The 12,606-nt window shown below is 42.0% G+C and overlaps 1 protein-coding gene across 3 annotated transcripts in view; it reads right to left on the bottom strand.

The window, feature by feature from the left end:
- ARL15 (ARF like GTPase 15) overlaps window positions 1–12,606 on the bottom strand; it is a 401,299-nt gene that overhangs the window by 249,693 nt on the left and 139,000 nt on the right. For all 3 annotated transcript variants that reach the window (XM_077752508.1, XM_077752509.1, XM_077752510.1), the window contains exon 2: window positions 7,633–7,777. In XM_077752508.1, coding sequence (XP_077608634.1) covers window positions 7,633–7,777 — 145 coding nt within the window. The remainder of the gene's footprint in view (window positions 1–7,632; window positions 7,778–12,606) is intronic.

Genomic DNA, 12,606 nt, shown 5'->3' on the forward strand with positions numbered 1-12,606 from the left:
GTTGTGACTTGATTTTCCCTCCTAGTTATCTTTTCTTCCTGTTAGGCTCTGTCATTTATTTTAGGACCTCCTTCCATCACATACATACACACGCCCCTGCTCTAAACAACAAAAAGAACCAGGAAGTATGACTGTACACATCAGCCATGCCTATCTGGAATTCCAGAGGGGGCTGGGTTTTGTAGGTCCACAGGAAACTTAAAATCAGTCTGTTTGGCTCTCCTCTGCTGCCTTTCTCTCCCCCACCCTTTCCTGTCATCACCAATTTGTTTCTCCAACCTCTTATGCACACCTTCATTAGCTATGATGAACACAGAGTCAACCATAATCATCTACCCCTTCCCTCCTATATCCTTTACTTCATGTCTTTCATTCCCAACACAGCCCTTCGTCATTACGGAGTCCTTTCATCGAGTTACATGAAACCTTAGCTTTGTTAAGAAAAGTCTTCTCTAAGCTCCAACATTTTCTTGCACATGTTCCCACCCTCCTTATACCAGCCAACATTTTCCTTTCCATTACAGTGGTACTCAGGACAAGTACACATTCTTTATAATGCTTTTGGACCACTCCACCATAATTACCTCTTAATAGTTTTCCACCTGAAGTTCTAGCATCTCCTTATACATGGGAAATCTACATTTCCATTTATCAATGTTCAGGGAGTTTGGTCATCTATCTGAATGAATTCAACACATGCCTTACATGCGTCCACCACACTCTTCCCGCTTCTGTTCTTATGGACAGTCTCCAAATGAATGACCAAGAGTATCCTCCGAGTTTTCAGATCCCCCAAATAATCAGCTCTAATTCACATCAGCCATTTAATTAGTATAAAGTTATACATTTCATCAAGTTTTCTATATAGATTATGTCATTCGCAAATAAAGATAGTTTTATTTCTTTCTTTCTAATCTGGAAGCCTTTTCTTTCTCTTGCCTAATGCCCTGGCTAGAATCTCTACTACAATATTGAATAGAAGTGTTGAGAATAGAAACCCATGTGTTCTTATTTTTGATCTGAAGAGGAAAGAATTCTTCTACCGTTAAAAATGACAACTGCTGGGACGCCTGGGTGGCTCAGTTGGTTAAGCAACCAATTCTGGATTTCGGGTCACGTCATGATCTCACAGTTCATGAGTTTGAGCACCACCTCAGGCTCTGTGCTGGGGATCCAAGCTGGCAGTGTAGAGCCTGTTTGAGATTCTCTCTCTCCTTCTCTCCGACCATTCCCCACTTATGCTCCTCTCTCAAAATAAATAAGCTTTAAAAAAAAGTATTAAAATCTGGGTTTAATACAAAATGGGTTTGGCTATTTCCCTTTAGAGTTCCATCCGTTTTTGTAGGTTTTAAAACTGTTAATAGTTCTATCAATGTTTAGTGCTCTTCTATTCAATGGATTAAAAGATCTCATAAAATGAACTTCTTTATCCCCGGCATTATTCTTTGCTCTAAAATCTACCTCTTCTGATAACACAGCCACTCCAGCTTTGACTCCTGTTAGCATTTTTCCCCCCAATCTATTTGGTGTCTTTATATTTAAGATTTGTTTCAAGTCCTATATAGTTGGGTCCTGTTTTTCATTATTTATTTTATCTAACATCGGTTTCAGTCCCTTAACTGAGTCTAGACTATTTACATTTAATTTGCTTATTGATGGTTAGGTTTGAGGGTATCACCCTACTACTTATTTTCTATTTATTCCATCTACTCTTGTTCCTTTTCTTTCTTTCTGCCTTTTTTGGTTTGTTAATTTTTGCTAATTCTATCTTATATCATTTGCTACTTTATTGGCTATCACTGTTATCTTAGTGGTTGTGTTAGGGTTTATACTACATCTTTTATCACACTCTACCTTCAAGTGCTATTATAACCACTTCACATAGAAGAGCCTTACAAAAGTATACGTCCTCTTTTCCACTATGACTTTGATGCCATTATTCTCCTGCATTTTACTTTTCACACTATAAACCCCATGATATACTGTTTTTTGTTTTTTTGGAGAGCAAGCTCCCACAAGTAGGGGAGGGAGAGAGAGAGAAGGGGGGGAGGGAAAATGAATGAACCTTAAAGCAGTTTCCATGCTTAGGACAGAGCCCCACCTAGGGCTCAATCCCATGACCCTGGGATCATGACCTGAGCTGAATCAAGAGATGGACGATCAACTCACTGAGCCACCCAGGCACCATATTGGTGTTTTTTTTTTTTTTAAATAATCTTATAAAGAGATTTAAATAAGAACTAAATCTAATATAATTACTCATGTGGTCACCATTTCTGTACTTTCCCTTTCTTTGTATAAATCCAGATTTCCATCTGGATTCATTTTTCTTCTGCCTAAAGTACTTCCTTTAATACTGGAAAAAAGTGTAATGAAAGTAGTAACAAAATATAATGAAAACATTTTTTACCTTTCTTTTTCAAAGATAATTTTGCTGGGTATAGGTTTATAACTTTTTTTCCCTTTAGTATTTTAACAATGTTGCTCAACCCTCTTCTTGCTTACCTTGTTTCCAGTGAGAAATCTGAAGTCATTCTTACCATTGTTCCTCTATAATAGCCATTATCTACTTTTAATGTATTCTGTTTTAGGGGCGCTTGGTGGCTCAGCTGGTTAAGCATTCGGTTCTTGGTTTTGGCTTAGGTCATGATCTCACATTTCGGGAGTTCAGGTCCTGCTTTAGGCTCTGCCACTAACGGTGAGGAACCTGCTTGGGATTCTCTCTCCCCACCTCTCTCTGCCCCTCTCCCACTTCCGGTCTCACCAATAAGAAAAAAAAAAAAGATACTGTTTTATTCAAAGTTCTCTAGAGAAACAGATCAATAGAATGTGTGTATATACAGAAAGGTTTAAGTAACTGACTTAATTGTGGAGGCTGGCAAATCAGTATCTGCAGAGTAGGCCTGGTTTCATCTGGAGAACCAGATAACAGCTGATGCTTCAGGTCAAGTCCAAAGGCTACCTGATACAGACTGGATCAGACCCACCCACATGATAGGGGGCTGTCTGCTTACCTCAAAGTCCAGTGACTTAAATATTCATCTCATCCCCCAAACACAAGCATCCAGGATTGTATATGACCACATACCTGGGCACCATGGCCCAGCCAGGTTGACAATATAAAAATCAACCCCATACTTTATCACTGGTTTTGAGCAACTTTATCATATTGCTTTGTGTAGTTTGCTCATATACTGTTCTTGAGGTTTAATGAGTTTCTTGGATTTGTTGTTAAATTTCTTTAAGTTTAAATATATTTTAGACATTGTGTCTTCAAATATCTTTTTCTGTCCCTTTCTCCACCCTCTACCTTTGCAGACTCCAATGACCCATGCTTGGGGACTGGAAGATGTCCCACAGTTGATGTTGGTCTTTGCATTTCCCATTTTCTCCTCCCTCTCTCAACGCTTTGGGTGGTCTCTAATATTAATGGCCTTCAAAGTTATTACTCTTCTGTTCTGCAATGTCCAATCTGCCATGAATCCTAACGGGTGCATATTCATCTCAGATATTGTTGTATTCTCCACTAGAATTTTTATATGGGTCTTTTAAAAATCTTCCATGTCTCTACTTAACTCTATGAACAGATGGAATTCATTTATAGTAACAATTTTAAGTCTTTCTTTGCTAATTCCTTTATCCATGTCAGTTCTGAGTCAGATTCAGTTTATTTTTCTTACTGTAAATCATGTTTTTCCGCTTCTTTACATGGCTGGTAATATTTGACTGAGTGTAACACTGTAAATCTTATCTTAGGTGCTGGGTAATTCCGTTTTCTGTAAATCTCATAGAGCTTTGTTCTAGGATACATTAAAGTTAGTAGCAAACAGTTTGAGCCTTTGGTCTTATTAATATGATTTCTTAGGTGGGTCTAGAGCAGCACTTTTGGGCTATTCCTGAGACACGTTCCTCCTGAGTACTCCACCCAGTACCTTCTGAATTATGGCTTTTCCAGTCTGGCTAGTGAGAACAGCCATAACTTTTAGCTTTGTGTGAACACCAGGCCATCTTACTGCTACTCCTCCTTTCAAATGTTCCTTTCCCTGGCCTTGGGTAGTTTCCTCATGTGTCTGCACTGAATACATTCCTGGTCACTCAAGGGAGACCCTCTGTAGATCTTGAGGGTTCTCTCTCTTCCTCTTCATTACCATGTCCCAAGAACCCTAGCTACCTTGGTCTCTCCAGCTCTTAGGTGTACATCAACACAGGGAGCCCCTGGGCTCCACCTCAGTCCTCCTGGAAGTGTGCCAAGGCCTAGGGACTCTCCCAAGGCAGTAAGCTGGGGCAAATGCGGGGCTACTTTCATTTGTTTCTCATCTCTCAGGGATGACCATGCTTTGTTGCTGGATATTCATGCTCTTGAAATCTGTTGCATATTTGGTCTGTCCTCCAACCACCCCCTCTCCAGCTGTTTCAAGTGGGATGGTAAACCCATTCTAGTTATTCTGTTTTGACAGAATCAGAAGTCCTCATTCTTACTGTCACTGCCTTCTGATGAGCATCTTCATCTCTCCTTCTCTCTGTTCTACCATTACACCTCTGTCCACAGCACCCCTCCTTGTAAATACAAATTCCCTGGACCCTGCTTTCTCTGTTGCTGCCTACTTTCTTGAAAGAGTGGTCTATGTCTTAGCCAAGAGGCCAAGGAGTGAAAAGAAGGTCTATACATTGTCATTTCCTCTGCTCACCACTCTCTTATTGCTCAGGATGGTTTCTACCCTACGACTCTGTTGAAGCTGTTCACTAATGACCATAATATCACCACACCCAATAGCCCTTTCTCAGACCTGAGGCTGATGATTATTAACTCCAGTTCTTTTGGCTTCTTATTCATATTTGACTCTATGATACCATATAGAACTGCCTGGCTTAGATCCCTGTCTTGTGCAGATGTTAGAATGTAAGCTTGAAAGGGTAGAAATGTTGATCTGTTAACTAAAGCATACTCGGTGCCTAAATCAGTGGCAGTCGTGTAAGAGGTGTTCAACAAATGTGGGACAAATGAATGAAACAGTTGGTGCTTAGCACCCTTCCTCCCTTGTACTACCCAACATCCCTCAACAATCTCTTCCAAACTCACAATTCAGTTGCCTCTCAAATCCAGATCCAAACTCTCTCTAGTCAGCTTGTCTTCTGGCATTTGGATCATTGGTGAAAGTACTGCCAATACCTCAAAATTAGCATGTCCAAAGCCAAACTCATCATTTATCTTAAAACTGTCTGTCATGTTTTCTTGACTTTTTACAATTCACTCTATCACTAGGCTACACACTTAAAGAACATGTGATTCTTTGCTCTTCCTTCCTTTCCTCTCTATTACCAGATGTGATTATTGCTCTTCCAGAATCAATCACAACTGCCTCTAAGTCTCCATCCCCACAATTGCCGTCCCTACTGGATCAGCTCTCCATGGTACAAGTCTCTCTCAGAAGCTCCTCTAGCGTCAGGTCACAACACATCTGACACCTCTGTGTCCTTGGCCTCAACCCAGGAAGATCGCTGTTCTCTGAACACATCCTCTGCTTCCTCCTATCCTTCCTCTCCTCACCTCATTTCTCTGGGCTCAGATATTATTCACCATGAGTCCTTCCTCAAATGTAACATCCCCATATGGCTTCTTTGACTCCTCAGATTAGATATGACCCCTTAGCACTCTCATTTTTACCATATGTGTACAGTGCATATCACATTGTTTTAAATATGCAATAAATATCAACTGCTTGTCATTAGAGATCTTATCTTCCTGAGTGTAAACTTCTAGATATCAGAGACCTTCAAAAAGGCCTCCAAAAAGTCACTGTGCCTGGTTCAGGATAATGACAACTCATAGAAGCTTGAAAGTCAACTCAACATCTCCTGTGTCAGAAAAAAATCAACTAGCACACAAGATTACTATCGGTTCCCATAAAAGGAAAACACTAAAAATCTAGTAGAAACAGAGGACGTATTGCCATTTACAACTGTAATGTTATTTACAGGTATTTTCTTTTACATTATAATTCAAAACTGCTTTTCTAGCAATAATATTTCTGATTTATGCCTCTGATAAGACTACATTTTTTTTGACAGATTTTAGGGGAAGTTATTTTGCTTGAAAAGAATTACCGAGTTAATAAGGCATGCATAATTTCATAACCCATTTCTCCAAAGATATCCACAATTTTACCAACAACCAGCCAATATTATTCTCATCACAAATTCTAAGTCTTGGGGATAACTAAACTTGACTTAAAGCCTTGAACTGGCACTCTAACACTAACTGTGTGACAACAGCCATGTCACCATACCTTTGAGCCTCAGATGATTTAAAGACAGAATCTGCAAAAAGAATCTTACCTGACATGTAAAGCCATTATGAGGCTCACAGAGATATGATACTTTCTGCAAAAACAGACTCAAATTACTACAGCCTCTAATTCACTCAACCAACATTTGGAGCTATGCCCAAACTTTATGCCACATTTGGCATGATATAAACCCAAAAAAGATGCTCTAACTGCCCTTAAGAGCTTACACCTCAGGCTGGGGAGACTGACATGTAGACAGCAGTGTTGCAGGCACTAAAAGACAGAAATATGGACAATACACAGTGAGGGGAAAAGGGAGTGCTCAGTTCTGTCTTGGGGTAAAGGAAAACAGTCAGAAACAGCCTCACACGTTAAGGCCACACTTGAGCTCTGCTCACCTTGTCGTCTCAACAATTATCACAAACCCCTTCATCTTTATCCTTTAACCAAGCTATGTCTCTATTGGTTTACAGGCCCCCAGTGTCTCATCTACAATTCTAAAATCTGAAAAGCTCCGAAAGCCTATCTTATTTGATGACATACCTGACCCTAACCCATATAAGGCTCTTCTTCGTCATCCACATTTTTCCTATTTGTTAGGAAATCCTAGTTAATGAGTCCATCACTCACCCCTCGCCTAAGCCAGGACATGAGTCATCTTTGGCTATTTTCTCTCACCTTCCAAACCCAACCAGCCACTAAGTGCACTCTCGCTCTATCTTCCTTGGGGTGGGGGCATGTCTCGCACACTGGGATATCTGGCAGTATCCCTGGCATCTACCTAACGGAAGACAGTGTCCACCACCCCCCGCCCCCCGCCCAGTGTGACAACCCAAGGTTTTGCCTGATTGAGAACCACCACCCAGACAGACTTCTTGGCCACGTCTGGAAACAACATAACCTGATCAATGGTTCCTGCACTGACATGTCCCAGATGGGAGCTATGAGGAAAGAAGATTCAGACTCCATCAGCTGTACCATTCATGGAGGGTATGACCCAACACAAGTATGCCAAAGTGACTCTTCACAGGAGACTATTACTCCGTGAGCCGGAGATGAAGCTATTTTGTTACAGTACTAGAGTTCCAGGTTTCTGCATTCGTTTGTATTAAAATTCTCCTGAGCTTGACTTATTCAGTGGCATTGAAATATTCAACAAGAGAGATACAGGGTGTAGCAATTTAATGCCACTCACCGCCCCCAACTCTATTTTGGAAAACAGAACATCCAAAAATAAACAAACTGACTGAAGGATGGAACTACAGATAGAGGGTGCCACAAATAGCTTCAGACACAAGACCGTTTTGGGGATAAGAAAGGGACAGAACTCGGGCACGGTACCCACCTGTGGTCGACACGACGTTCTCGGGACTTTCACTGCAGAGCTTTGACAACAGACTGGTCTTGCCAGAGCCTGTGAGGCCTATGCAAACCAGGTCATATTCAGGTCGTGCAGGTGGTGGCCCCTTGCAGCAAAGTGCTCTAAAACACTGCCAAGAGAGGGGGGAGAGATGTGGTGCTTTTAAATAAGACTGGACACAAAGCTTAGTAACATTTGCAATGACCAAGTATTAGGAAGTAATTAAATAACCTATTCATTATAAGAAGCAAAGGTAACTTCAGGGTGAGAAACTCCGAAGACACCATCTTTTTAACCAAGCGATAGACGGTAACATCCCTAGGAATGAGACCTACAGGGACTTCACGGCTCCCCACCTATTGTGACCGGCACCCTGCGAGGGGCAGGACATCATCACTCGGCTCTCCTGCCAAAAATACACAACCTGAATCTAAGTATGAGACAACTTCAGACAAAACCATACTGAGGAGCATTCCACAAGACGGCTGACCTGTTCTCTAAAATCTCAAGGTCGTACAAGTTGAAGAAACGCTGAGGAGTTGTTGTAGGGTAGAGAAGACTAGAGACAGGAGAACCAAATGCAGTGCTTTCTGGACTGGACCCTTGGAACATGCAGAGGAGAAATGGCAAAAATGACACTGGGACAAGAGCTGAGGGCGGACTGGAGGCTGCACAGTTGTTCACAGGATTGCAGACAGTCCAGTTTCCTGAATCTCATCGTTGTACTGTGCTGATAAAAGGAAAATCCTTGTTCTGAAAACACACATTCTGAAGTATTTTAGAGATGACGGGTCTTGATGTCTATAACTAATTGGTTAAGAGAATTTCTACCTCTGTGTCCATCGTCAGCTCTACACGGTGAGAACTGTGACAGAGCAAACATGGTAAAGATGTTAATGACTGGTGAAACAGAGAGTCATAGGAAAATTCCTTGTATTCGTTTTTTTTTAATCTTTTAGTGTCTGTTTATTTTTGAGCAAGAGAGAAACAGAGTGTGGGTGAGGGAAGGGCAGAGAGAGAGACAGAATGTGGAGCAGGCTCCAGGCTCTGAGCTGTCAGCACAGAGCCCAATGCAGGGCTTGAACTCATGGCACTGTGAGACCATGACCTGAGCCAAAGTTGGACACTTAACCGACTAAGCCACCCAGGAGCCCCTGTATTCGTCTTACAACTCTGGTGTTATTTCAAAATAAAAAGCTTTTACAAATCATTAAACTGAGCCCCTGTATCTATCACTGCCATCGTGACCTGGGCCAAGTTCTGTTTCAGGTGGACTGACCTCAGGGTACTATGAATAGTTGTACAGTTTGTACATGGCAAGAACCTGTTTGCTCTCCAAGAGTTAAAGGCAGAAAAATCTGGGAGACTGGAAATTAGGCAATTTATGATCTACTTACTTGACATTCATTTATTAGGGGCCTATTATGTGCCAACTTGTAGAGCCTGAAATATTTAGGTCCTCAATAATTCAGGAGAGAAGGGGGGGGGGAGGAGGGAGGCCTATTGACTGCTAGATCATCTGGAGATCCTAAGAGAAAAGACTTAGGAAAAGTCTGTGGGAATTTTCATTCAGATAAAATCTGAGGCCTAATTGTCTCTCATAAGTCGAATTTGACTATTTCTCTCTCATACTTCTCATGTCCCCTTAGTCAACAAATCCAGTCCGTGGCCCCTCTGAAACAGCTTTAGAACATGCCCACGGCTCTCTAGTCCAAGCCACCGTCACCCAGACAGTATCAACATTCTCCCACTGGTCTTCTCCATTCTCCATGAGGAGGCCACCATGATTTTTTATGAAAACAAAATCTGATCTTATCTGCCTTAACTCGCTTCAGTGACTTCCTACCGTTCTAGGATCTAAACGCTTAAGACCTCCAAAGTTCCAAAATCTGCTCCACCAGCCCACCCCTCTGGCCTCTTCTCTGGCCACTCTCCACTCACTCCTCCCTCACTTTGCCCCCAGTCATGCCAACCCTCTGGCAGCCTCAGGCACTCCCAGATGCTGTTCCCTCTCCTCCCAGCTCTTAGCTCAGTGGACTTGTCAGCTTTCAGGTCTCAGCCCCTTCTCCAGGGGTACCTGTTCTGATCCTATAAGAATGTGAGCCATTTCCATCAAGCTCTCACACATGCTGGTCATTCATCACACGCACTATTACAGTTTCCTATTCATCACCAAACTGTGGGAACCAGACCTCTCCATCTTCATCCCAGCATCCCCAGGGCTTTGAGGAAAGACATGGCACGTAATCTACCCTCAATGAATAAATTTTGAACGAAGAACCCACGACATTGAAAATTCACCTAAGAAACAAAGAGAATGTAAAGGCTAATGGGAAGCTTGATCTAAGCTCTCTTGGGGCCCCTCACAGGTCAAGAAAAACGTATCAAAATAAGAGTTAACTGTTGACCCTTTCACTTTATTTCAAGGCCGTAAGTTAGTCCAGTTTAAGAGTGATTTTACTGGGCAGGGTCTGCTTTCCCAGTATGAGAGAGCTTCTCTTTTGTCCCCAGTTCACTTTTCCTCAGCTTTTAAGAGGTTTTCCCTACTTTTGGTAAACAATTCTATGATCATCTAATCCATATTCTTTGCAAATTAAACTCTAATCATATTTCCTCTCTGTCTTTTCAAGCCTGAGGAGCCCTAATTGTTTCAGTCTGCCGGCATATAGCAATCCCTCCTGCTCCATCACATTAGTTCTGTTCTCTGGCATTACTTGAGTTCCATTATGCCTTCCTCTTACAAGATTAATGACCACAACTATAAACAGCATCCTAGATGCCAGCACATCACATCCTAGATTCTGATGAAGGCTGGTTGATACTGTCTGACTTTATGCAAATTTTATCTTCAAGTCTCCTGGACTCACAGGGAATTTTCCTAAGAGGTAGATACATATATGTATGTATGTGCATATGCATATAGATATGTATTCCCTCAAAGAGGACTGCTGGGCTAGCCGCTATTTACTTGGGTGAGCCCTCCCATGTTCAACTATGTCAGGGAACACCACTAGTCACACTGTGGTTTCTCTTATTGGGCTGCTTTGACCTTCGCTGGGGAAAGAGAGGAGACCCAACTCCTGTCAGGACAGCCCCTTTCTTGCTCAGCTCCTCTACTAGAATTCCCTTGGACCATCTTCTAAAGGGAGACCAGAACAACTATCTAGGTCCAAACAATCAAATCTTAAATACAGAATAAAACTGTAGGTGATGGATCGCCATCTTGCTCTGTTTAAGTCATTCATATGCTAGTATTTCTCAACTTACTTTAGCCAGAATTTCCAAAATTTCTCCTTCATGTTTTTCATTAAAAAAAATTTTTTAATGTTTTATTTATTTCTGAGAGAGAGAGAGAGAGAGAGAGTGCGAGCGGGAAAGGGTCAGAGAGAGAGGAAGATCCAGAATCTGAAATAGACTCCAGGCTCTGAGTTCACGGTCAGCACAGAGCCCAACATGGGGCTCAAACCCACGAACTGTGAGATCATGACCTGAGCCGAAGTCAGACGCCTAACCGACTGAGCCACCTAGGCGCCCCTTTCATTTTTTTTTTTTTTAATGTTTATTTATTCTTCAGAGAGAGACAGAGCATGAGCAGGGGAAGGGCAGAGAGAGAGAGGGAAACACCAAATCTGAAGCAGGCTCCAGGCTGTGAGCTGTCAGCACAGAGCCCAATGCAGGGCTTGAACTCATGAACTCTAAGATAATGACTTGAGCCAGAGTCAGACACCTAACCAACTGAGCCACCCGGGCACCCTCATCTTCATGTTCTTTTAAAAATCCTAAATGCAAAAACATTTGCAACTGAACTCATTAATATCTGTATCACCTGTTAATTTTTTCTAGGTCACTAAAGCACTTCTGGCACGAAAAGCAATTTAGCAGGGACTCTGTACTCACACAGATCTTTTAATCTCCTCTCTCTAGATTCTCCAGTCATGGTTAAGACACCTAACATGACATCTCTCCTCTCCCCCCAATCTGTTTCCTGAATTCCAGGCTCTGTATTTTCAACTGTTCTGGAAGAACCTAACCTAAACCTGGAAGAAAAAAAAAAAAGCCTTCCCCCCAAACCACCAGTCTATGGAAACCAGGTATTTTCGAACATAAAAGGCATAAAGGTTAGACTGACAATCATTACAAGATAGAATCTTTGAAATAAATCACAGAACCTCTGAATATTTATTTGAAATAAATAAATCCTATGCTTGGCAGGAATAGTGTCAGATTTTCAGCCAACAAAATAAGGCTCTTAAAAATATGTTATTTCAAATGGGAAAAGAATGTTCATGTTTTTCTGAGTCCGTTCCTAAAAACTGTACAGTTTTTACTTGTTTTTTATTTTAAAACTTAATGAAGCTTTGGGTCTCATAGTCCATTTACTTAAAATTACTCATTTTGGCCTCTAGACTATACTGTACCCAAGTTCATTGTGTCTGTCTCCTAAAGCAGCTCTTGCATTGTTAAGAGTAAGCCCCTTTCACTGTCGTACAATGCGAAACACAATGCCGTCGGCAGTCCTGACAGCAAGCGGCAAACTCAGGCCCCATTCCCAGGCCAGACAGTAAGGCATTGTGTAGCCCTGTTCAGGCTCCATAAACCTAACCGTGCTTCAGTTTCCTCATGATTAACCAGTAACATTTTAACACTATCTGCCACTTCCTTTCTTTAGGAGGACGTTAGGAGGCATCAGTTCAATGCATTTTGCTATAGAAAAGGCACCATACCAGTAAATCACTGTTCATCAGGATGCTCGTTTCCCTAAGGCGTCCTAGGTGACAGTCCATTTCCTCAGGCAAGCGCCTTGGCAGTCCACCATGCAGCCCAGACACGGGTACTTCGCTTGGCCAGTCCACAGCAGCTTCCAGAGGGCTGCATCCCCTTCCAGCCCAACCCAAGGCACTAAAGACACACACCCCTTGGCTCTCGCTTGCAGCAGGGAGAAGTCTGCATTGTAACTAT

This window comes from Crocuta crocuta, unplaced genomic scaffold, assembly GCF_008692635.1.
Source record: "Crocuta crocuta isolate KB4526 unplaced genomic scaffold, BGI_CrCroc_1.0 scaffold181, whole genome shotgun sequence".
Lineage (NCBI taxonomy): Eukaryota > Metazoa > Chordata > Mammalia > Carnivora > Hyaenidae > Crocuta > Crocuta crocuta.